This window comes from Labrus bergylta, chromosome 9 (genome assembly GCF_963930695.1).
Source record: "Labrus bergylta chromosome 9, fLabBer1.1, whole genome shotgun sequence".
NCBI lineage: Eukaryota > Metazoa > Chordata > Actinopteri > Labriformes > Labridae > Labrus > Labrus bergylta.
Genome location: NC_089203.1, coordinates 13,745,702 through 13,768,808, shown reverse-complemented (window position 1 = coordinate 13,768,808; position 23,107 = coordinate 13,745,702). Strand labels below are relative to the sequence as shown.

Sequence of the window (23,107 nt, the reverse complement as noted above, 5' to 3'; positions counted from 1 at the left end):
CTCTCTGGCTCCCTGCCTTCATAACAGTCTGGAAAGAAACAACATAGTCAGGAGGGTTGTTAGGTCTGTGAGTTTGAGGTCAGCAGCTTTGATAGATTTGGTTGAGAGCACTGCTGATATGGCAGAACAGCAGCAGAACTAATTATTAACAATTATTCTTGGGCCATCACGGTGTTCTCCCATGCTAAAAAGGACATTGCCAGGACATCGAGTGTGTAATCACGAAATACTCCTAGCCTCCTTGCACAACACCAAAGTACCTGAAGATTTCTCTGAAGTCGAGCAGATTACTTTTACATGGCTGAAATACCTCCACTGACTTATCTCATGAATAAAATGATAATTTAATACCTTGGCTTTAATCTTTGCCAGGCTGCAGTAGTAGATAAAAACAGCTGCATGAAAATATGAGCGCCCTTAAGAGAGAACAGTTTTTCTTCCCAACATTAACCACTAGGTGTCAGATGCCTCCTTGTTTCCTACAAGGAGAACTTTAAACAACAAAGATCTCAAATCTCGTTAAAAAAAAAATCATCTCCATCATGGAATGTTTATCTGGCCCCAAATCAGGAGGAAAAATAGTTGGTTCAGCAAACAAAATTCATCACCTGTACAACATGCATATATGTGTTGTTAAGTTAAGAGTTTTTGTTAATGATTCACAGTGAGGTCGCTGATGATGGAGCAGGTTAATAAACAAGAGATGAGGTATTCCCCTGACACCTGCAGACATATGAAAGGAGGATTCACTCTTTAGTTTTACACTTCCTTCTACAGGGGGTCACTCACTACAGCACCTAAGACTGTTTCAGACAAGGTAAGATGCTTAACTCTTAGTTTTATTATAAAATATGTCGTAATGTGATTTTTTTCCCACAGTGATTGATTTTCTCAAAATTCAATTCCCACAACTCGTACATCCTTGGGATTTTTTACTCAACTAAGCCATCTCCCACTGACAGCCACTACTAAATATTTCATTGATCATTTTATTTTTCAACAACCAGTAAACTCCAGTAACACTTTGTCTTGGAGTGAAACAACATAGAGAGATACATGTGAGTCACGCTGACGCAAAGGCAAACCCACAAATAGCACAAAAAACAGACACAAACAGAGTTAGTGGCAGAGCAGCTTATATACGAGCAGAGGGCAGACAGCTTAGAGGATGACATTCAGTGTACACACTCACAAAGTACGCACAATTGCATTCAGTGTTTATTCAGCTGCAATCTATGGACCATGTCTTACTTACTCCCACATACAGATAGACGCACATATGCTAACAGGGAGGATGCCGCACAGAATGAAAAGGATGTAATAACTGTAATTCTGGCTGCTGTAATTACTGAACTCACTTCCATCCTCTTTGCTTTTAAGAGACACATTATCACTCCCTCCTCCACTGGAATCCCCAAAATACAGCAAAGAGGGTGACATGAAAAGGGTGAAAAGCGGTCTCTTTAAAGCGAGAGTGTGCAAAGCTGTATAGATGGAGGAGAGTTCCTTTAAGAGCTGACTTGCAGCTGCAGGAAACGGAGGACAAGACAAGTTGCATGGATGCTGATGGCTCTTTATTGATTCTGACAAGGCGTTCATTTGTAGGGAGGCGAGATGATTCCTGGCGGCGTATGTTGTTTAAGTGTGTGATTTGACCTTAAATCAAGAACAGCTGCCAATTACAAACAGAATTGGACACCTTTTCTGTCCTCTAATTTCTTGTCTGTCGATCTTGGTGGCTTGGTGAATGACAATACAGATATGTTCAGTCTCATTTGACTCCCTTTTAGCTGCTGCAGGTGGTTGATAAACACATCCACTTTTGGTTCACAATTGTTCCCTCAGCCATGGTGTCATCCTGTGATTTTAATTATCTTCCCGTCTCCACACAGCCATTAAAAGCAGCATGTCCTCTCGATCTATAATCATAATGTCGACTGGACGGAGCACAGGGCTCGACTATAATAGTAAGGTTTCAAATCTCATCTCTGTTATTTTCATGTCTTTAAAATGATTCATAGCAAATCTTTTCTATCTGAGTATATACTGTTCTTCTCTGCTTTCAGGGGAGAGGGCGCAGGGCACCCAGCTCTCCTCGAAACCCAAACAACTGCTAGAGGAGGATAGAGAGTCCGGCATCGGCTCCACCCTTGACCTCACTAGCCGCTTGGAGGGCTACAACCAACATATTAATCACCACTCCAGCTCACCTTCACTCGGGGAGCCAGGCACGCTCCCTACAGAGAAAGGTACGAGAGGAGAATTGTACATTCATCTCCTGGGTTTGCAGCAGGTCTGATCTCTTTGAAATAGAAAATAACACCAGCAGAATCCGCACAAACTACAGGCTCACTAGATAAGGGCATGCTCCAAAGACATTCAGTACAGGGCCATTGGGATCCCGCAGTCAGGACAACAAATGCAAAGTCCTGCTGTCACTCAGCGGTGTTTGGCTGTGTTTGGGTAATGTAGTATATCAGATGGCTTTGCACTCTTAACATGAGACTCATGAATCATTGAGGAGAACACAGACAGCACAAGAATGAGAAAGAGTGAGCTCACATTTCTGTGTTGTCTGGTATATTTTTTATTGAAAATTGGCCACCCTTTGCACACCAGATTAAAGGGCACACTGCAAGGCTAACCACTTTCTTTTATTTCACCAAACAGGTAGCTCTCCTTCGACCTCAGACAAGACAAAGCAGCTTCTTATAAATCTGACCAAGATCCCCCTCCTCCTCATGCTCCTTTTCTTCTTTGTTTGCTCCTTGGACACCCTGAGTTCGGCCTTCCAGTTAGCAGGGGGTAGGTACTTTAACCCTCACTGCCCACCTCAGGTGGCTCATTGTGACTCAGCCAGCTGATGTTTGACAAATAAGTGAGTCACAGTTGAACAGTTCACACTGTCCCACCGGGGCTCTGCTCTGTAATTTACTGAGGAGCCATATCTGGTGACCTTTTTGGATTTGGTGGAACGAACAGTCTGACCTGTGTTTAACATTGCGCATGGCAACAGTCTTGTTTATGTGTGTATGTGGGTGGCATTTTTAACCAGGTAAAGTGGCAGGGGACATTTTCCAGGACAGTGCTGTGTTGTCCAACCCAGTGGCGGGGCTTGTGGTGGGGATCTTGGTAACTGTGCTGGTCCAGAGCTCCTCCACCTCCACCTCCATCATCGTCAGTCTGGTGGCCTCCGGATGTGAGTAGGCGTGTAAAATTCAGTGAAAATTGCAATTTGACTTCCAAATAAGACATCCAAGCTGACCTCATTTAGCCTGAAGTGAACTGTGGGTCACAATGGGTTATAATTGTGTGCATGCATAGGAATGACAATAAACAGAAATACAGTAACGTAGCAATAAAAACAGAGGACTCCCATGGTGCAAGTGTGTCAGTAACAAATAGATGTAATTAATCTGTGGTTATTTAATCATTTTTAATAGCTTTTTTAGTGTTCCAGTAAATACAGCTCAATGATGCTGTGTTCACTGGATGATACAGTAATTTATCCTTTTTTCATAGAATTTAGGACCAAATTATCTAAATACAGCTCATGTTAAATACATAAAAGAAGGCAGATTAATATGTATAATGACAGAGACAAATCATAGATTATTGTTAGTCATATAAACTAGGACACGTAGACCCAGGGAAAATGTATCATGATTGAAAGCGTAAAGCACGCACTATTCTATTTGTGAAGTTAATGTCAATGAATATCTTTTCATACCCTGGCTGTGTTCATTGCCCCAAGTGCATCCCTTTTTCTTTTTTGTTTACTGAAGATACATTTTTTGTTGCAGATCCATAATTTAAAAAAAAAAATCAAATGGGCACTGTTGTTTGAGCAAACAAAGAGGAGAGGAGGAGCATTTTTAAGGATTATTTTTGTCATGTGGGAAACATATTTGGTGCTTTCATGAGTGTTTCCTATTGCTAGTCTATGTGGGGTTCCATAAAAAAGATACAAGTTCATAATCAACCTAGTGAAGTGTCAGGAATAGTAAACTGTAGTGAAATGTTAATAATGAGGCTATGCAAAATAATATATTTAATCATATGCATTGTCTTTCCATTGGACTTTTTTTACATTAATAATGTCTTTAGATACATTAACCTTAATGTGTTAAAATGACTTAATTCATAAATGATGTTAATCTTTCTTTTATTTGATTATTACACACAGACTGACCTGAAATTGCCATTTGAGCTTATTGTTTGTGGTACTATACAATCCATCTGTAAAAACAACAGCTGAGTGTAATAGTTATCTGGCAGACTGGACTGGGGTTAAAAAATCAAATCAAATCAAACCCTTTCCAACATGTTTTATCGCAAACCATGTCATACATGCAACAGTTTACCATAGTAAGAGCATTGGACATTAAGGTTACGACCTGTCTGTTTCTAATGAACACAAACTCCGAGGACATCTTACTTTTGTCAGTGTGGTTGAGGAATGGTATCAGTATGCAGGAGCTTCCTCTCCACTTAAAAATATTTTTCAAGAGAAGGATTATGGGTAATTATCAAGGAGCAAGGATGTGTATCACTATAAGCGTGGGCTTATGTCACTCAGGTCATTATCATTAGAAGCATCCTCAACTATAAACTCTGCCTGCAGAGTGTGAAGGCTGAGCATGCTGTCACTTATCTGCAAATTACAATCACCTTTCATCTCCATTAAAACTCTTGTAGCAATTTGAAATACAGAAGGTCATGTTGAATGATTATTAGTGTGAGCCATTTGCATTTACAATTAAAGCAGAAATATATAAATTAAAGGTGCACTGTGGAGTTTTGGTGGTGAAATTTGAAAGTTAGAGAAGTGAAACAATTCTATGCTATATTTTCTGAACTGACTACATAAACTTTAATCAAAGAAAAAATGGGTCCCTGGAACACTGTTTAGAGCTAAAAAGCTACCCCCACCATAACTTCTCGCCTATCATTTTATCTTCAAACAGCTTTCCAGGGACCAAATTTTCCTCTAAAAACAGTTTCTGTATTGAATTGTGAACATATACCACATCATCTGTACACTTCTCCAACTTTCACATTTCTCTTCCAAAACTACATAGTGCACCTTTAAAATGTGCATATGATTCATTCCTAAAATCATATTTTAGCCGATGGAAATTTGACCCCCAAAAAATAACAACATGGTCTCCAAAATATCATTGAGCATTGACTAAAATCTGAGTGAAAATAAACATCCATAACTATATATTAGATATTGTGTGGGTGTGCCAGCTTGAGTCTTGATTGATTGTCAATCCAAATCCCCCCCACTCATTTGTGTTTTGTATCCGTCTCATTCGCTGCTCCATGCTTGCTGAGCACTATTTCTTACAGATTGTCCGGGATGAATATTTTAGTTTTTTAGCTTGATGCTAACTGGAGAATGCAATAAACTGGCTAAACTAGCATCACTATAATTTTATCTCAGGAAACGATCTATTTTGCTTATTATCCTAAGCAAACAACATGCACTCGTACTTACAGGCATGTATTTCCTAAACTCTTTGGACCAAATAAAAAAAACTCCTGACTCATGCTAGTCAGGTCTGCTGCTCTGATTCACCTTTATAAAACAGTCTATGCTATGATCCAGTGACACTGCATGACTCGCTCTTTCCGTCTCATTTCATAGGACATATCTCTCTGCCGCCAACTTTGGGGTAGTGGGGTGGAATGTTTCCAGTGACACATTCTTCCTGCCCCTTGAGAAGCTTGTATCTCTTGCATTACAGCAGAGTAAATACGCTTGTGCAACTTACAATGAGAGTCATTGGAGGCTCAGAGCGATAGAAACACATCACCAGTAACTTCAGACACGTAGAACATTTTAAATCTACATTTTTATTGCAGATTATACATTTAAGTCAATAACTAAATAATATATACCTTGCCCTTATATACTTGTACATGTATGTATAGTCTATATGTAAGAAATCTTATTCAGTGAAGGTCTGTGGGGGTAGTTGGGTGGCGCTCAAGTCTCAGTACAGTACATGGGGTGTGGGAACTAAACACTAATGGCGCCCTTGTTTCCAAAGGCTTTAAGAATATTTTTGTCGTTCTATATGGTCTTGACCCGCAGTGCTAGAAGTGAAGTCGGCTGTTCCAATCATCATGGGCTCCAATATTGGGACTTCAGTCACAAACACCATCGTGGCCATGATGCAAGCAGCAGAGAGGAGTGAATTTCAACGGTGAGTTCAGAAAAGGTGACGAGTCAGAGGATGATTGGAGAAGAAACTAAAGAGCAGGCAAGACTAAAAAGAGATGGAAAAGTGAAGAGGATAAGTGGGGAGATGGAGGAAAGAAGTGCTACAAATGTGGGGAGAAAGCAGACGAGGGTGAAGAGAAAGCATTAGCAGATGTTCACTGCCTTTTCGCTTAAGCTTCTATTGCAGTGTGATTTCTGAGCAACAACAGTGACAATAATGGCACCATTCCACATTGATACCAAACCAATAACCCCCTGGCATGAAATATACTGCAAAGAACAGATGGTTTGTTACTTAATCTAGTAAAAAAAATAAAAATAAAAAATCTTTCACATGATACTCACACACTGAATTAAAACTAAAACGTTCATTATAGCCACAAAGCAGATTACCATTCAATCATTTTGAGTAGTTGATCATGTTGATGGCTGACCTTTGTTAACACAGAAAATAATTGTGACCACCTTCAGTGCCTTTGCTGGGGCAACAATCCACGACTGCTTCAACTGGCTGTCAGTGCTTGTTCTGCTGCCGCTAGAGGTCGCGAGTGGTCTCATGGCCCGGCTGTCACACCTGCTGGTCACCAGCTTCAGCCTTCAACCGGGGGAAGAAGCCCCTGAGTTGCTTAAGGTCATCACTGAGCCAATAACCAAGCTCATCATACAGGTAAAATTATCATCCTATCAACATTTTCAAGCTGTTATTTGCTACAGGTCACAGCATAGCTTAGCAACATCAGGTCTGTCAGTATTTGGATTTCTATAATAAGAGATTCTCAGCATTTGAGGCATTATTGGAAGTTTTCCTATAGAGTGCAGAGAGACACTTTAGGAGGCCCCTCACTATTTTGATTGAAGGAATGAAGGTTGAATACTTTGACATTGCTCTCCTTTTGCTCACTGAACCGAAAAGATGAAAAATATTTCTCCCGTCTTCTTCAGCTAGACAAGTGTGTGATCACAGGGATCGCCATGGGAAATGAGGACATGAGGAACAGGAGCCTGGTGAAAGAATGGTGCCAGACTGACCATGTTATGGTAATGGAGTGTCTTCACTGCTGTCTCCTGCACATGCAGACTATTGTGTCACACTATGGCGCCAAATAGAGCTTTGCACTGCTGCCAATGAAGACTGTGTTGCTGTCAAAACACCGTTAAATTTCCCATCCTATTTTCTTTCTTTCTGCAGTTTGCTGGAAATTTGAGCGCTGAAAACTGTGACCCGCCACACGACTCGTCCCATTTGTCAATGAGATGTGAGTTCGATGTAAAACAAGATCAAGAATCTGTATTCATAAAGTAGAGCACATACACATAGAGAGCAGGTCTCTGTCATACCTTTTAGTATGTTATTTACATAGACCCAACAAATTCTACTATTAGTCAGCACCTTCCAACAGTGGCAAAAAGAAATGTTTTAACAGGCCAAAACCTCCAGCAGAATCAGTCATAATGATAATCCACTTTTTCTGCAATTGAAATTTGATTGATAAAAGCAATAACAGTAGCAGTCGAAGTCCAGCGGGCCCACACTGGCAGGCAAGCTGCTACCACGATAAAAGTAATCTGTGAGACAAGAGACTCAGAAAAACTTGGCTAGAGGAAGAGACAGGAGCTCCTTAAGCCAATAGCAGTATAGACTGGTAAGAGGGTGTCTGCTTGCCTTGTGAAGCACTTTGGGCTGCATGCTTTTATGTATGAAAATTGCTACATAAATAAAGTGGATTGGAGTTGTCTCCTTGACACAAACTGGTAGGCGATTTCAATGGAAAAAGAGCTTGTTAAATGAGGTCTCCCATACTACTTTGAACTACTACTACCTGGACATTAATAGCCTTGTAGGTGAGAGGAGGATTCTAAATTAAATTGGTGATTTTGCTGGGAGCCAATACAGAGAACCTAACATTGCCAGTGTGACCGCGCTCTTGTATAATATGGGAGAGATATGACCCATTTACTAATATTGTCAAAACTTTTAAAGCAGCATGTTGGGCAAGCTGGAGAGTGTTTAGAGACTTGTTAGAGCAATTCTGATTCTGTATTTTTGCAGTATGTATGTTTTTCAGTATTGCTCCTGTTTAGTCTAGATTTAAAGTGGTTTTTGAGGGATGAGATCCTGATGCTTTTTTTGTCCCGTCACAGGTAGGCATTTGTTTGTGTCTACCGGGCTGTCGGACCTCTCTGTGGGCCTGATTCTCCTGGTTTGCTCCATGGCTGTCCTCTGTACCTGCCTTCTTCTTCTGGTCAAGCTTCTCAACTCTCTTCTTAAAGGCCAAGTGGCAAAGGTTATCCATAAAGTCATCAACACAGGTGAGCTTGCTTTTGGGAGGCAGGAGATGTTATCATGTCTGCAAGAAGAAGTAAGCAAGCAAACAAACAGTGAAAACAGTTACAGCTTTGGATGCAAATTACAATACATTTCTGTTCTATGTTGGGGGTAATTGCCATCTCTCCCTTCTTATCCTAACAGACCTGCCATATCCGTTTGGGTGGCTGGCAGGATACATGGCTATGTTTGTGGGGGCAGGGGTAACATTTTTGGTCCAGAGTAGCTCTGTCTTCACTTCAGCCATGACGCCACTTGTAGGTGAGTAATATAAACTTAAGCACCTGTGAAAATGATAAAAAGTCTTGAAGAGATTATTATTTTTCTTTTGTGAGATCTAAGTTAAAACATTTACAAAATAAAATGTGAATGTAAAAGTAAACACAGTGAAGTGTATATAGGATTGTTTTTTTTTTTTTACAAGGTGTTGCACAGCATCATCATCTTTTAAACGCAAAATTACAGATTGTTAGATTGTTGTTGTTGTTGTTTTGAAAGGCAAATAAAAAGATACTGTTAGTTTAATGAATTCTAATTATTGCCAGGTAAGCCTAGCATTATCATCAACACTCCTTAAAGCTTACTTGTAGGAAACCACATTAGGACAAACAACATCCTCTTTAGATGAAACATGCTACCTTTAGAGCTAGCTTTGTTATATTCTCCTGAATGTGTGCTGATTTCTACAACCCACCTAAGTGAGAACAGTCGTCTGAACCAAACAGCACATTTGAAAACCTCCAACCATTAAAATACTGGATAAAATGATTATTACCCTATCATCTCGGTCATGTGTGTAGCAGCAACACAGAGTCTTCACACAGTGAGTCAAATAGTTTTGTCAAGTACTCGATTCCCATTAGAAATACTTTTTTAACAGTTAATTACGGCGGTCTCATGGTTCGGAAGCTTTTTATTTGTTTTATATCAGTGTAGCATATTTGAATCCCAATCATCAAACAAGTTCCTAGAAATAAATGACTTTAACTGTAATATCTGAATCATTATAATATAATGAAATACATTATACACACATAATTATTATTAATATGATTATAATATTATATAAATATTACATTATATTTGAATCCTGGTGACTTTGGTTATCCCCTTTTTCAGTATCACGCATACGACAGTTTTGAGTTTTAGGTGAAATGTTTAATTACTTTTGGAGGGTTACATCATTTTGGCAGCCACAAACGTATGTTCCCCTCTCTATAATGTTTAAATATTTGTTAATCCTCTAACCCATTCTTCAAACTCAATCACAAGGTCAAAGTTTCTAATTTTCACAAAAATGTAGTGTCAACTGAAGAAGAATCAGAAACTTTCACTAATATAAACTGAGGTTAAGATCACAGCTGATCAACAAACTCAGCTTTTCCTTGGTGAATTCCTTCTTCTTCCTTTGAAATAACACCCACCAACTTGACTTTTCTTTCAGTTTGTGTCTGCTGATCTCGGAGCATGTGCTGTTTATATTCTGAAGGCGATCACAGCATTTGTCCAGTCTGAAGGCTGAACCGATGTGAAGTCTCTTCTGATCCTGACCCTTCAGTTATGACTATGTTTCATTCGATGCAGGCCCTCAGGGAGATTGTCTCCTGTAATGTCCAACTGGACTCTAACTGTGAAGAGTATCAGATCTTATCTTTGAGTGGGCCAGCACTGTGCAGAGCTGTCTGTCAGTCATATTACTTGTCTGGACTCTGCCGCTGGCATTTAAGATCACAGCCTTTGTACGATTGTACTCAGCCGATCCCTCTTCTTGAGTTACATGTCAAGAACTTTATGTGATTACTTTCTTTTATTAAGGTTTAATGGTTTAAAAGGTTTAATAAAAATCACTTTTAACTGTAAATCAAAACTAAAGGAATTACCACTGTAATGGTACAGCTCGTAAACTGGGCTGTTTCTCCCAAGGCCACTGGATTGTGCAACATGTTATAAATTATTTCCTTTACAGACATTTACTGCTACAATACTGAATCGGTAACTGTACTGCAATTTGAGCAAAGGTTTAACTGACTGCTCAAGTCATGCATTAAAGGGCTGATTGAAATTAATGTGTTCTCAAACAAGCAAAGAATTCATTTAAAATTCCTTGTTGGCTAATGGCTCATTTATATTCTAAACAGGACCAAATAAGGACATAAACCTGCTTTCTGCCACTTATCTTGTATTGTGAGGTTTATAAGAAAATGTTACATAACCAGCACTGTATGCAACTGGCTCAATGAAGCATGTAAAATCAGCGATGAGTGAGTCATCAGCCTGCTACATAGTGATAAATGTGAGGTGGAATATTTTCTCATTCTAAACAGGAATAATCACTACGCTCAAAGACAAACGTTTACATGAAGGATCATTTCCAAATGTATTGCATTTCTAATTCCAGTTTCACTTGATGTGACCATGTAACTGTGTAATTTCTTGGAAGAGACTTGAAAACAACAGGTATCAAACATTTTCATAGAGTCCAGTAATTTTGACTTTATGTATATTTATATTTTTGACCTCTGGTTGTCAGAAGAATCCAAGCATTTCTGAGATGTTAGTCATCTTATCTGGCAAAGGTAAAGCCTCTATTTGTTTACAAACATTTAGCAAATTTAGCTGACAATTTGACAATTTATCTGTGATTAAATAGATTCAAATATTTAAACTGTATTTTGTATCTATTGGGGAAGTGTTCAGGATTCTCAGCAGAGTTCTAAGAACATTTTTTTCTTTAACAAGATCAGTTAAATTTATCTTCTTACAGCTTTTATTCTCTTCCCTGTCCTTGTGAAAGCTGTATTTTTTAGATCACATCAGCAGCTTGGAAACTGAATCACAATCACAAAGAGTAAATATAGAGCAGTACGGTCCGAATCTGTTTATCATTGCTGACACTGATTCATTTATCTTCTATCTCAAGGGCTGATTGTACTTTCATCAGAAATATGACAGAAGCTATAACATTTCAGGGTTAACTGTCTTTATTTACTGCCTTTGTGTCCTCTGAAAATAGTGTTTCTGTCGACTCCCTCAGGTATTGGCGTTATAAGTCTGGAGCGGGCCTATCCTCTTACCCTTGGGTCCAACATTGGCACCACAGCCACAGCCCTGCTGGCAGCTCTGGCCAGTCCTGGGAACCAGCTAGCAGCTGCCATTCAAGTAATCCATTGTTTGTTAATCAGATATAACAGCCATTTAAAACTGCAGGGAAATGAGAGAGAGGACAGTCAAGGCAACGCTACCACTGCTCTCCCTATTGGAGGGGAAACTATTCTCATGAATATATTTTCCACTGATATGCCTCCCGGAAGGAGGATGAACCCTGACTGTGAAACAGCAATAACAGAGGAACCCACAAATGTATTTTTCATTGTTATGATCGAAAACAGGGGTGTTACAGTGAATTATCAACAGATCGTGGATTATAGAAATGTTTGTATACAGATATTCATGAGTATGGATTTATGCATAAGGGCTTTGCAGGCAACTAACTATACGCTGCAGGTTGTTTGTTAGCTGTGTCTAGGGGACAAAACTATGAAAATCAGAAACCTTGCAGCTAAATAATGTTTATGAAATAAATGTTACATGATGTCAAAACTGTGTAGACTAAGGATGTAAATGACAGCATGAATTGACTTTGATGTATAACGCCCTTCAGCACCAGTATGCTGTGTCTGCCTATGTCCTAAGCCAAACTTGTTTCATAGCCAATGTCTTTTTTTGTGTTGCAGATTGCCATATGTCACCTCTTCTTCAACCTCTTTGGTATTCTGCTGTGGTATCCTCTTCCCTTTATGCGCCTGCCAATAGGGATGGCTCGTGTCTTGGGTGAGCGCACTGCTAAGTACCGTTGGTTTGCAGTCGTGTACCTTCTCCTTTGTTTCTTGCTCCTGCCCTCGCTGGTTCTGGGTCTGTCACTGGCAGGATGGCGGGTAATGGCAGGCATTGGGGCTCCTTTCATGGGTGTAACTATCTTTGTTGCCATGGTAAATATAATGCAGGCACACAGCCCCAATTGCCTACCTAACAAGCTGCAATCTTGGGACTTCTTGCCCCAGTGGATGCGTTCTCTTAAACCACTTGACCGTTTGATCACCAAGACAACTATCTGCTGCAGCTCCACATTTGAAGAGGGAGAAGAAGAGAAGACGCAAACTTCAACACAGACCAACTCTGTTGACACAAAGAAAGGAGCCACCAGCAGGAAGGAAGAGCTGGCTTATGATAACCCAGTGCTGGACTTCTTGGATGAGAGCAGAGCAGGTGTAAGGGTTTTTAAATTAAAAGGGTTGGAGAGATGCAACAGTACTCCTCTGTAGTAAAGGTGAAAACAGTGGAAGAATGTTGTACACAAATCATACTTCTTTTTAATTTCTGTTGAAAGCAAAGAATTGACAAAAGATGTACTATACTGCTTTGAAAATAAACCTTTTTCTGATAATTGATTAACTGAAAAATAAAGATTAACACCAGAAAACAGCCAAAAAAATAGAGTTTGTCAAGTAGACACGTTACATATCCATTGTTACTAAGCAATTTAAGGACATTACTTTCTTTAAAGTAATCAGACTTTTATGGGCGAAAAAGTTATTTGATATGGACAAAAATGCCAGAGTCACAAATCAATTAAAGTTAAAAATTGGATTTCATCAGTAAGTAACTTAGTCATTGTAAGTTAAATGAAGCATGATTTTGTAGCGGTTTGTGTAATCATGGTTTTTTCACCACCAGCAGTTTCTTTAGTGAGTGGGACCCCATGTTGTCTTCATGCATAAGATGCACATACATACATACGGGCATTGACAGCTAACACAAGAAGGCTTTAAAAAAAGATGCCCAGTTGGCAGAAATGATTTAAAATAGTTCTAAAAAATGTACTCTTGCAACTACTTTGTAAAGAAGAAAAGGAGCGGAGCAGGTTCAAACCATAGAGGGCTGCCAACCGAGAGTTGACCCCTTTCTTTCCCCTTTTTGTGAAGTAATACACAACAGAAGGATAGGGATGATCTTTTGTCCACACCACTCGGTCACAGGCACACCTAGAGGTGGTCTATGAATAATGTTTTATACCACACATCATAGTCCTATTCTGGCAACTATTCTGTGTAGTAATACAATGAATATCTTTGGTAAAACACATGCACACATGTCAATCAGAGGTGAAAACACTGATTTGATAAAGCCAAAATGGTACCAAATGAAGAGCTGTTTTGTAGCCAAAAGAGCTGGCTCTTAAGAAGAATAATGGATTCTTAGCATGTTTATGGGTTGCCTCTTCATCAACAGTAAATACTAATCAAGGACAAGGTAGACAATTTGAGAAAAACTGTTGTATATACAGTATATTTAACTTTTTATGTTTTTGTAAGAAAACTCTCCAGATAGCTTAATTAGCTTACAGTATTTCTGGCTACTGAAACACACACACACACACACACACACACACACACACACACACACACACACACACACACACACACACACACACACACACACACACACACACACACACACACACACACACACACACACACACACACACACACACACAGTTTAAGAGGCTTATTTGAAAAGATCTGACATTTCCAGAACGGTCACAGTGCTGTCAATGATTTTTATTTTGAAAGGTCAACTGTCATTTAATAACTACATCTGGTTCATGTCTAGTCATATATATGAAGAGTTTATGTTAGACTCTTTATATTTATGATTAAAACTAGTCATTGTAAGCCCTTACATTTTCCAGGATTCAACAGTTAAGTAAAAAAAAAAACACATGCATTTTGGGTTTTTAATAGAACAGAAAGAAGAAGGTGTAATGGAACAATGCCATTATTGTGTGGATAATTTTTTGATCATTGAGTTAAAGGACCATGTAAACTCACTTGTTATGCAAGTGTGTAAGTGGGCGACAGTATACACACAGAGACTACAAAGGATTCAAAGCATCCTCACATTAGCTTTTTGATATTCATCCACAAAATAGAGTATGAATGTGTTGTAGCTTAAATGTGTGTGTGTGTGTGTGTGTGTTTGCTCTAATGTTTTTTTTATGATTGTCTAAGTGGGAGACTATGCATACTCGGGAGGTGTTGTTGAATGTGTGAATATGTGCTGGGTTTTCTTTGTCACAGTGGAACAATTGATCATTCGTTTATTAAATGTCGACTCTTTGAAGTCTTAGAATTTCATGAAAGAATGCAGTCACACTTACTTTTTGACTGACAGCACTGTGACACTTTGAAGGACACTTTTCAAGAAGGATGAAAGTGTACATAAATTGAATATGGGTAAAAAAAAATCATAACTTGGTTATTAAGAAAAATGAAGGGATTTTTGTAATGAACCTGTTATTTCTTTTGTGTCTTGCTTGAAAAGACTTCTAAGTGAGATATGTCCTCTTTGGCCTCTCTTCATACTCCTCTGATCCTGTCAAGCTCTTTAAAGTTTCAGTGTTTCAAATGAGATGCACTCATCCCCAGCAGCAGATGAGGCAGTCTGGACAGGGCTTGCATCATCCTGTAGAGTCTTACGTAAACCCCGGAGGCGATCAAGAGCAGCCTGAGAATGAAAGGGAGCGGAGCCAGAAGAAAGGATGTACCATGTCACTCCTGTAAAAACCCTCAAAAATACTCCCTCCTTCCCTGCTCTGAGTGAGAGTTTATGTAAGTGTTGATTATTGGCGTTGTTGGATTAAGCAGAGGATTAATGCTGTAGTCCAAAAAAGGTCAAGTCCTGCCATGCCCTCGTGTCCTGGTGCTGCCCGAGCTCTGTGCTGTTCATTACTGCTTGGCCAGTTGAATTTTCAACTCCAAGCCTTTTGTTTTTGTCATGACTGGTTCAAAGGCCATGACCAATAAAGGTTGAGACACCGAAATAACACTTAATTAACGTGATTTCTTTACAAAAATATGAATTAAATTGCAAAATAAATAAATTGGATGTCAGTAGAGTCAATAGTGTAAGTGAGTGGGTGTGTGAAAAGTGTAACGTGCATTTGTTGGATGGAAAAGGACAAAGTAACCAAACAAGGCGCTTGCAGAAAGTCTCCCTAAGCAGCCTGGTACACACTAAATGATTTTGAAAATCTTAAACGATTTTAAAAATGTGAGACCCCATACATGACAACAATCATGACTGATTAACATTTCAGATCTCATAGTGTGTGGTGTGCAACGAGACGATCAACGCACACCACACACTAACCGATTAATTCGTCGACAACCAGAGTATCGACTATCACAATGTATAATCTTGCGCGGTCAAACGCGATTTAAGAGTAAACAAACATGACAGTCAAGCTAAATGTGGCTAGCTGTGGCTAGCTGTTAGCTGGTACATTATGGTAAACATTTTGGTCAACTCCTTTCCTTGTCAGTTGGATTGTGGTTTGTTTTACAGGACACGTTGTATTAAAACTCGTGTTGTCACCACAAATCAACAAGTTGCTCCTAAATTCATGACATCCATTTAACTTTACGCTTCGCGATTGCTGTTGTCGCCATGGTAATGTTTGTTGTGCTTCCCGCTTTAGTCAGCTTGCTCCCTATTGGCTATTGTTCTCCCCCACACAACAGGATTTCCAATTCAAATCGGGGCGGCCCCGATCGTCTTCCAAGGACATCGGGGAGGTTAAAATCACTGTAAACACACCTCACACCACAGGAGAATCTGGCAAGATAATCTTTGGAACATCAGATTGTCGGTCCTTTGCTGACTTTGGTCAGAAGGGGGGGAATCGGGTCTAAAATCAGCTCGATTATCTTGTAGTGTGTACCAGGCATAAGGTGGCAGCTTTTATAATGACTGTGAGCATCGTGCCCAGGTACAGTATTGTCAATACAAGCTGGCCAAATATTTAGTAAATGTATCTACATGGAAGTACGACTAAATAACCTTTTTTCTTCACTTAAGCAGAATCTATAAATCTGTTTTTTTATGTGATCTCTGCAGAATGTGTTACTTCCCAGCCCACAATTTAAACACAAATTTATTGTACACCCCCCTCCATGAGTATGCATGTGTTAATGTGAGTGTTTGTGTTTAACAGACCATGGAAGTCAATCCTGTTGCTACTCACTGCAGAGGCTAAAAAAAGTCATTTCTTTCTGCATTATAAAGAAAAACTTGCTTCATGTAGGGCTGAAGTCACACCACATTCTTCAATAGCTTATTTCAATGAACTCATTCAACCCTCAAGCGCCTGAAATTTTGCTACCAAAGCATTTTGTTCATGAACTGCTGGGATGCTGATGCAGCAATAATCTAACACCAGCCATTTCTTGCTGTGTAAGATGTTTTATGTAAGAGTGTTTCTCAAAAGGATTACTATACACTAAATTAAAGAAGTCATTATAAATAGTTTTAAGTGATGTCTGTGTTCACGCTCGCTGAAATAGAAATCTGTGATATTCCTCCTAAAGCCAAACAATGAGTGGAACTTTCCCAGTAGGCAGCCATGTTTGCGTTAAAAGTTGAAAACTATTGTTCTGTGTTACAATAATTGCAAGTTATGATCTTTTAACAGCATTAGTCATAGATTATTGTTTGTTTAAAAACCCTTAAGGGTAACACTTTCCAATAAGGTTACATTAATTAACATTAGTTAAGGCATTATTAAGCCTTAACTAATGGTTACTAACAGTTAACTAATGTGTCTAGTAATTATTTATTAAGGGTGTAATAAGCCTTAATTAACAGTTAATTCATACAATAATGAACATTATATATACATATATCAATGTGTACGTGAACTTGCTGCTTCCTCAGTGCCTAAGAAATATGAATATATCGTGTTGGACATCTGTCCTGGGGGCGATGTTCATTTTACTGTTATTGGTATTTACCGCCTTCCATCAGCATCAAATAACGCCTTAGAAGAAAAAGGCAAACTAATGTCATCCTATGCCTCCTTGTTGATTGTCTTGGGTGACCTTAACCTGGATTGGCTGTCTGGAAATTCTTCAAGGTAGAAAGAACTGTGTCTCGAGTTAAATTTATCTCAGCTGATTTCCTATCCTACAAGGCCAAACACTAATAATCAGTCCAAATCCACTTTGATTGATCTTATATTAACAAACAGTCCACTCAAATTCCCAGCCAGTGGAGCTTTTGCACAAGCCATATCCACTGATGATCTCACTGATTGGCTTCATTTTAGAAAACTGAGAAATAAGTGCATTAGTCAGATCAGAAAAGCTAAATCTGACCATTACTTATCCTCTTTTGCAAACTCCCATGGGGATGCAACCAACTTCTGGAAAATCATGAAATCTCTAAAAAACAAACCTACCTCCTCTCTACCTTCTCGGATCAGTAGTGAAAATGATTTAATTTCAAACAAGACAGACACGTGCAATGCTTTTAACCAGCACTTCATATCCTCTGGCCATTTATTTGATAGACATTCTGCAGATATGGTCACAATTAACTGTATTCCAGATCCTGATCTTGGGCCAGAGAACTCATCCAATTCTAATCACTCAAACAAAACATTTTCAATTAGACCAGTAAGTTACAATGAAGTCTACAATGAACTTGTAGGCTTAAACACAAAGAAGTCCAAGGGTGAGGATGATCTTGACCCCTGCCTCCTGCGTCTTAGTGCTCATATAATTACTGCGCCGCTTACTCATATTTTCAACCTTACATTTAGTTCTGGTAAAATGCCAAAGGTATGGAAGGCAGCTCAAGTTGTTCCTTTACATAAAGTGGGTGACCCGAGTGACTTAAATAATTATCGCCCTATATCAAAATTAAGCCAAAATCCTTGAATCTTTAGTTAATTCTCAGTTAAGGGCCTTCTTGGGGGACAACAACATATTGCAAACTCAGCAGTCAGGTTTCAGAACAGGGCATAGCACGATCACAACAGCAACACTTGTAATAAACAATATTGTTAATCATCTTGATAACCGTCAACATTGTGCTGCTTTTTATTGAGTTATCCAAAGCCTTTGATACTGTCGACCACAGCATTTTAATAAATAAGCTATCTTCAATAGGATTTGATAAGCTCTCTGTTAACTGGTTTTATGGTTATCTCTCAGGGAGAACTCAAGCTGTTGTTGCTGAAGGTATCAGATCAAGCTCTCTTGAAATTAACAAAAGTGTCCCACAAGGGTCTATTTTAGGGCCACTTTTATTTTCTTTGTATTTAAATAACATGGTGCTCTCTTCCCCACATTGTGATGTACATTTTTATGCAGACGACACAATCCTGTATGCCACCAGCACTTCTTGTCAATTAGCTATTAAAACTTTGCAGTCAGCTTTTGATGCCTTTCAGATACCTCTCATTAATCACAAGCTTATCTTAAATTCTGATAAAACAAAATGTGTTTTATTTTCAATGTCCTATGTGAACAATGTTCCTATTGGTATTCACACACTTAAGGGTTCCCAAATTGAGACGGTAGAATCCTATAAATACCTAGGGATTTGGCTGGACAATAATTAACCATTTATTTTTAATGCATTTTGTGACCCTTGTAAATTTTAAACATTCACAGAGCTATTAACAGGGTTCGTACAGCTTTTTAAGAGTAAAATTCAAGCACTTTTCCAGCACTTTCAAGATAAAATGTCAACTTTTTCAAGGAAGCTGAAGCTTTAAATAGACTCTAAATATACATATATATGACAAATAATCCTCCCTGTTTACCTTCATTTCTGTTTTACTGTTGCTCTTTTGCAAAAAGGACAACCCAATTTACATACCAAGGGAACAATCCTCTATGAATGATAAATAAACACAATAACTTTAATTTCATTGAATCTTTACTTTCAAATTTAGCAAACATGTAATAAACATGTACATTTAATGTACTTTATGTGCAAACAATGCAAAGTTATAACAAATGTACATTCACGTGCACATTAGGCAAACATTTAAACAAAATTTAATTCAATTCACGTACAAATAATGCCCAAGTTGAGCAGGTCACGTCTCCACTGCTAGATGCATTATGTGGCTGTTGGAAAAAAGCCCCCAGGGAAGGACCGGACCTATGCTTTAAATGGTCTTGATGTTTCCTGCCTGAAAAAAAGGGGAAACAAATCAAATGTTATTGAGAGAAGCAAATTGCATAGTACGGCCCTCAACAGACCTTTATCAGTTTAGTTCACATGAGTAAAATTACCATCTATCAGGTTAATAACAACATGACTATACCTATGCCATACTCATAATCAATAGCTCTAGATGTAGGCAATACTTGCTAATTACTAACTTATTTCTCTCTCTCTCTCTCTCTCTCTCTCTCTCTCACACACACACACACACACACACACACACACACACACACACACACACACACACACACACACACACACACACACACACACAGAGTACATTTTAAGGAAACATTCTGAATAACTAAGGGCAAATACAGCCTTTGCACAGAGTCCTTTTTCCCCTGGCTGAATAATTGCACGTATATATATATATATATATGCCTATACATTTAAATAAATTATTGATTTTTTAAAAACTATTTTAAATAGGAGCTTGTGTATGACCACACACTCCCAATAGTGCTAGGTTGCTATGTTACAGTTTGTGTATGTCGGTTTGTTGCCAAAAAGTGATCCTCTTCCAAAAAGGGATTTTAGTGAATTAAAAGGTATTTTAGCCATAATCGTCCATGATTTCAGTACGTAAAATGGACAAAGTGTGGCTCTCTGGTCCAATAAAGCATCGGTACACATAACTGGGCAACATAGCGTTAACATGGCGTTAACATGCTGGGACCGTGGGCTGAAATCACTTTTTGGCAGCACACTGCAACGACTCTGCCAGCAAATACTTTCTCAACTTCAACAACTTCACAAAATTAACATTTTGGATCTTGGTTCTGCAAATAATGTTACTAATGAACAATTAGGTTATACAACTTGTTATCAAATGAAAATGCATCGGGCTAGATCGGTTATCACCCAGCTAGGTGTAACGTCACGTTACGTTAGGATGAAGTAACCCCCGAGCTAACGTTATCTAGCTAACAACATGCATTTGATGCAATGAATGAATGAGAACTAGCTGGCCAGCTAATTGCTAACGGTTTTGAGCGTCAATTTAGCATGCTATTTCTTTGTATCAACAAGTCAATAACACACACAAACTCGGAATTTGGTGTAACTTACAAAGGAGAACATGAATGAACAGTAATCCAAAGTAACATTGTCCGATATGATTGAATGAAAACTGACTGTCTCAACTGACTTACCTTTGGCATGACTTGTAAGTGCTGATTCCCCCATCATATACAGCTTGATGTCCTTTTTGCAGACCGTACAGTATGCCTGCCGGTCATTTGGGCCTTGTCGTAACTAATTTTTATATTTATCATTTTCAAGCCAGTTGCCATTGAAACGTCAACCTGGCATGGTAGTATCGAGAGCGATAGGTCCATGTGAGCGGCGACGTGGTTCTGGATAATTCCTGAAGCGATCGCCAGGTGAGGCGCGTGCGCAAGGAAAGTAAACACGGGGAGCAACACTCATACGAGACAGCGGAGAAAAAAACTACGACTACGACTTAATTTTTTTAAAATTTACAGAATACAATTATTTCTATTTGTTAAATTACAACACTGGTCAATATAGAGTAAATCCAACATTTTCCAGCACAGTGTTCAATTTCAAGCACATTTCAAACCTTGAAAACATTGTATTTAAAATCAAGCATTTTCCAGACTTTCAAGGCTCTGTACGAACCCTGTATTAAACTTCAGGGAAACATTAACAAATCGAATACAATCGTCATGACAACCATTTGTTTTCCAGCGACTTTTTACTTCATGCTCAACATCTTTTATTTAGAAATGTAAAAATTGTAGAATTCTTCGAAAGAAATAGAAAAAAAGAGATTAAAAAATTTCACTGTGTTTCTCACAGACGTGCCCCTTGCATCTTATCTTAAAAACAACATTTTCAATTAAAAGTAAAGAGTCTCCAAGAGGAGTTAACCATATAGAACATGTTTTTGAATGATCTCGAAGATTAAGGACTAATTCACTTCAACATGAACATCAAAACAGAATACCTGCACAAGGTGCGTTTAAGAGAGGGTGAGGTGGAGTTCCTACAAGCGGTACCTATGCCTTGTTTCCTTAATTAATATTCCCAAAGGACCATCTTTGTGACAGTTTGCTAGCCAGTACGTCCACTCAAATAGTGAGATGATCATTTAGCAGGGCCTCTGTCCAAGTACCTCCGTCACCATGCCTTCTCCTTCTATAAGGCCACTGCTCTCTCCAGGTTGTGTGTGGCTGCCTGTCACTTGGTCAATAAACGACCAATGGTGGTTGATAAAAAAGTGTCTGTATCCATAATTGGTCCGTACACCTCTGTAGGCCCGCCACTGTCACTGAGGATGGTGATTCTTGTATGTAAATAGCACAAGATGAGTGAACTTTGAACTTCTGTTGAAGCGACTCTCACTTGTAATGGCTCTGGACAAAAAGGAAACATGAAAAGAAAGGATGCACCAACAGTCAGGAAATTAAATAAATTACATAAATAAAATAATCAACCCCCTAAGATCTAAGGCATTTTTCAACATCTCTGGATGTTGCAGAAATACACGGATTATCACCGGATAGCCTTGAGCTAACAAAGCAAGTGGATTTTAAATGAAGTTGCTACGTCGTATCGTTAAATTTTTCCAGCCGATAATGTAAATACAACTATTTTATGTGCTATTTTATGACAGTGTCGACCTCAGAGGGTTCTGTACTTACTTACATTTAAAGTATTTACAGCCAAGCCCATGCAAGACTGCATCGAGTTGTGCCTTTGTGCATATCTGCTTCCCTCCTGGCACCGCAGCACAGCCACGGAAGATGTCTGTTGTGAAAACGTGTTTTAGCTAATCAGAGCACAGTCTCACTAGCCAATCACAGTACATGGCGGAAACACTTGGGAAAAATTGCACGGTTGCAACGGTAATATTTACTAGTGATGGGAAAAACAGTTCTTTTCAGTGTACTGAATCAGTAGAATCAGTTCAGTAAAGTGATTCTTTCACCGAATTGTTCAGTACTTCTCCGCAGCTAATCAGAATTTAATAAGCTGAAACATGGCTGAACGTTTAGTTCTGCTCGCGATCGTACTGAATAATAAGCCAATGAGCTGGGAATTAAGTTGGATAAAGCTACAGTTTGCAAACTGAAAGCTGCTAAAACAACTGACTGTCTGACTGAGAGGAAGAGAGTGACTCGAAGGCGGAGCTCCCGTTCAGTACGTTCAGTGAACAAAACACTGACTGAGAGGGAGAGAGCGACTCGGAGCTCATGTTCAGTGAACAAATCACTCACTGAGCATCAGTCAGTCAATGATTCGTACACTGAACGACGTACTAGTACAATGAACTCTTGTTCACCCATTGCCCTGGGTCTCAATTCTCTAGAAGTCGAGGAAGCACGGCACTAAATATTTTAATAACAATTAGGCTGGGTGTCGTGAAAATGTATGTGCCTGTTAAAGCAGCTTTCAGTTTGCAAATGTTATCGTGAATGACAATTAATTTAACTTAATATAGGCTA

General features: G+C 38.9%; 1 protein-coding gene across 1 annotated transcript; it reads left to right on the top strand.

Annotated features, from left to right (window-relative positions):
- Positions 1–733: 733 nt before the first annotated feature.
- LOC109992625 (sodium-dependent phosphate transport protein 2A-like) lies at positions 734–15,501 on the top strand. Its single transcript, XM_065959106.1, has 13 exons — positions 734–817; positions 1,893–1,967; positions 2,067–2,249; positions 2,671–2,805; positions 3,056–3,199; positions 6,104–6,215; positions 6,704–6,899; positions 7,175–7,270; positions 7,422–7,488; positions 8,375–8,542; positions 8,703–8,819; positions 11,593–11,717; positions 12,293–15,501. Exons 2-13 carry the CDS (start codon positions 1,907–1,909, stop codon positions 12,878–12,880), a joined length of 1,992 nt encoding a protein of 663 aa, XP_065815178.1. The 5' UTR covers positions 734–817; positions 1,893–1,906; the 3' UTR covers positions 12,881–15,501.
- Positions 15,502–23,107: the final 7,606 nt, after the last annotated feature.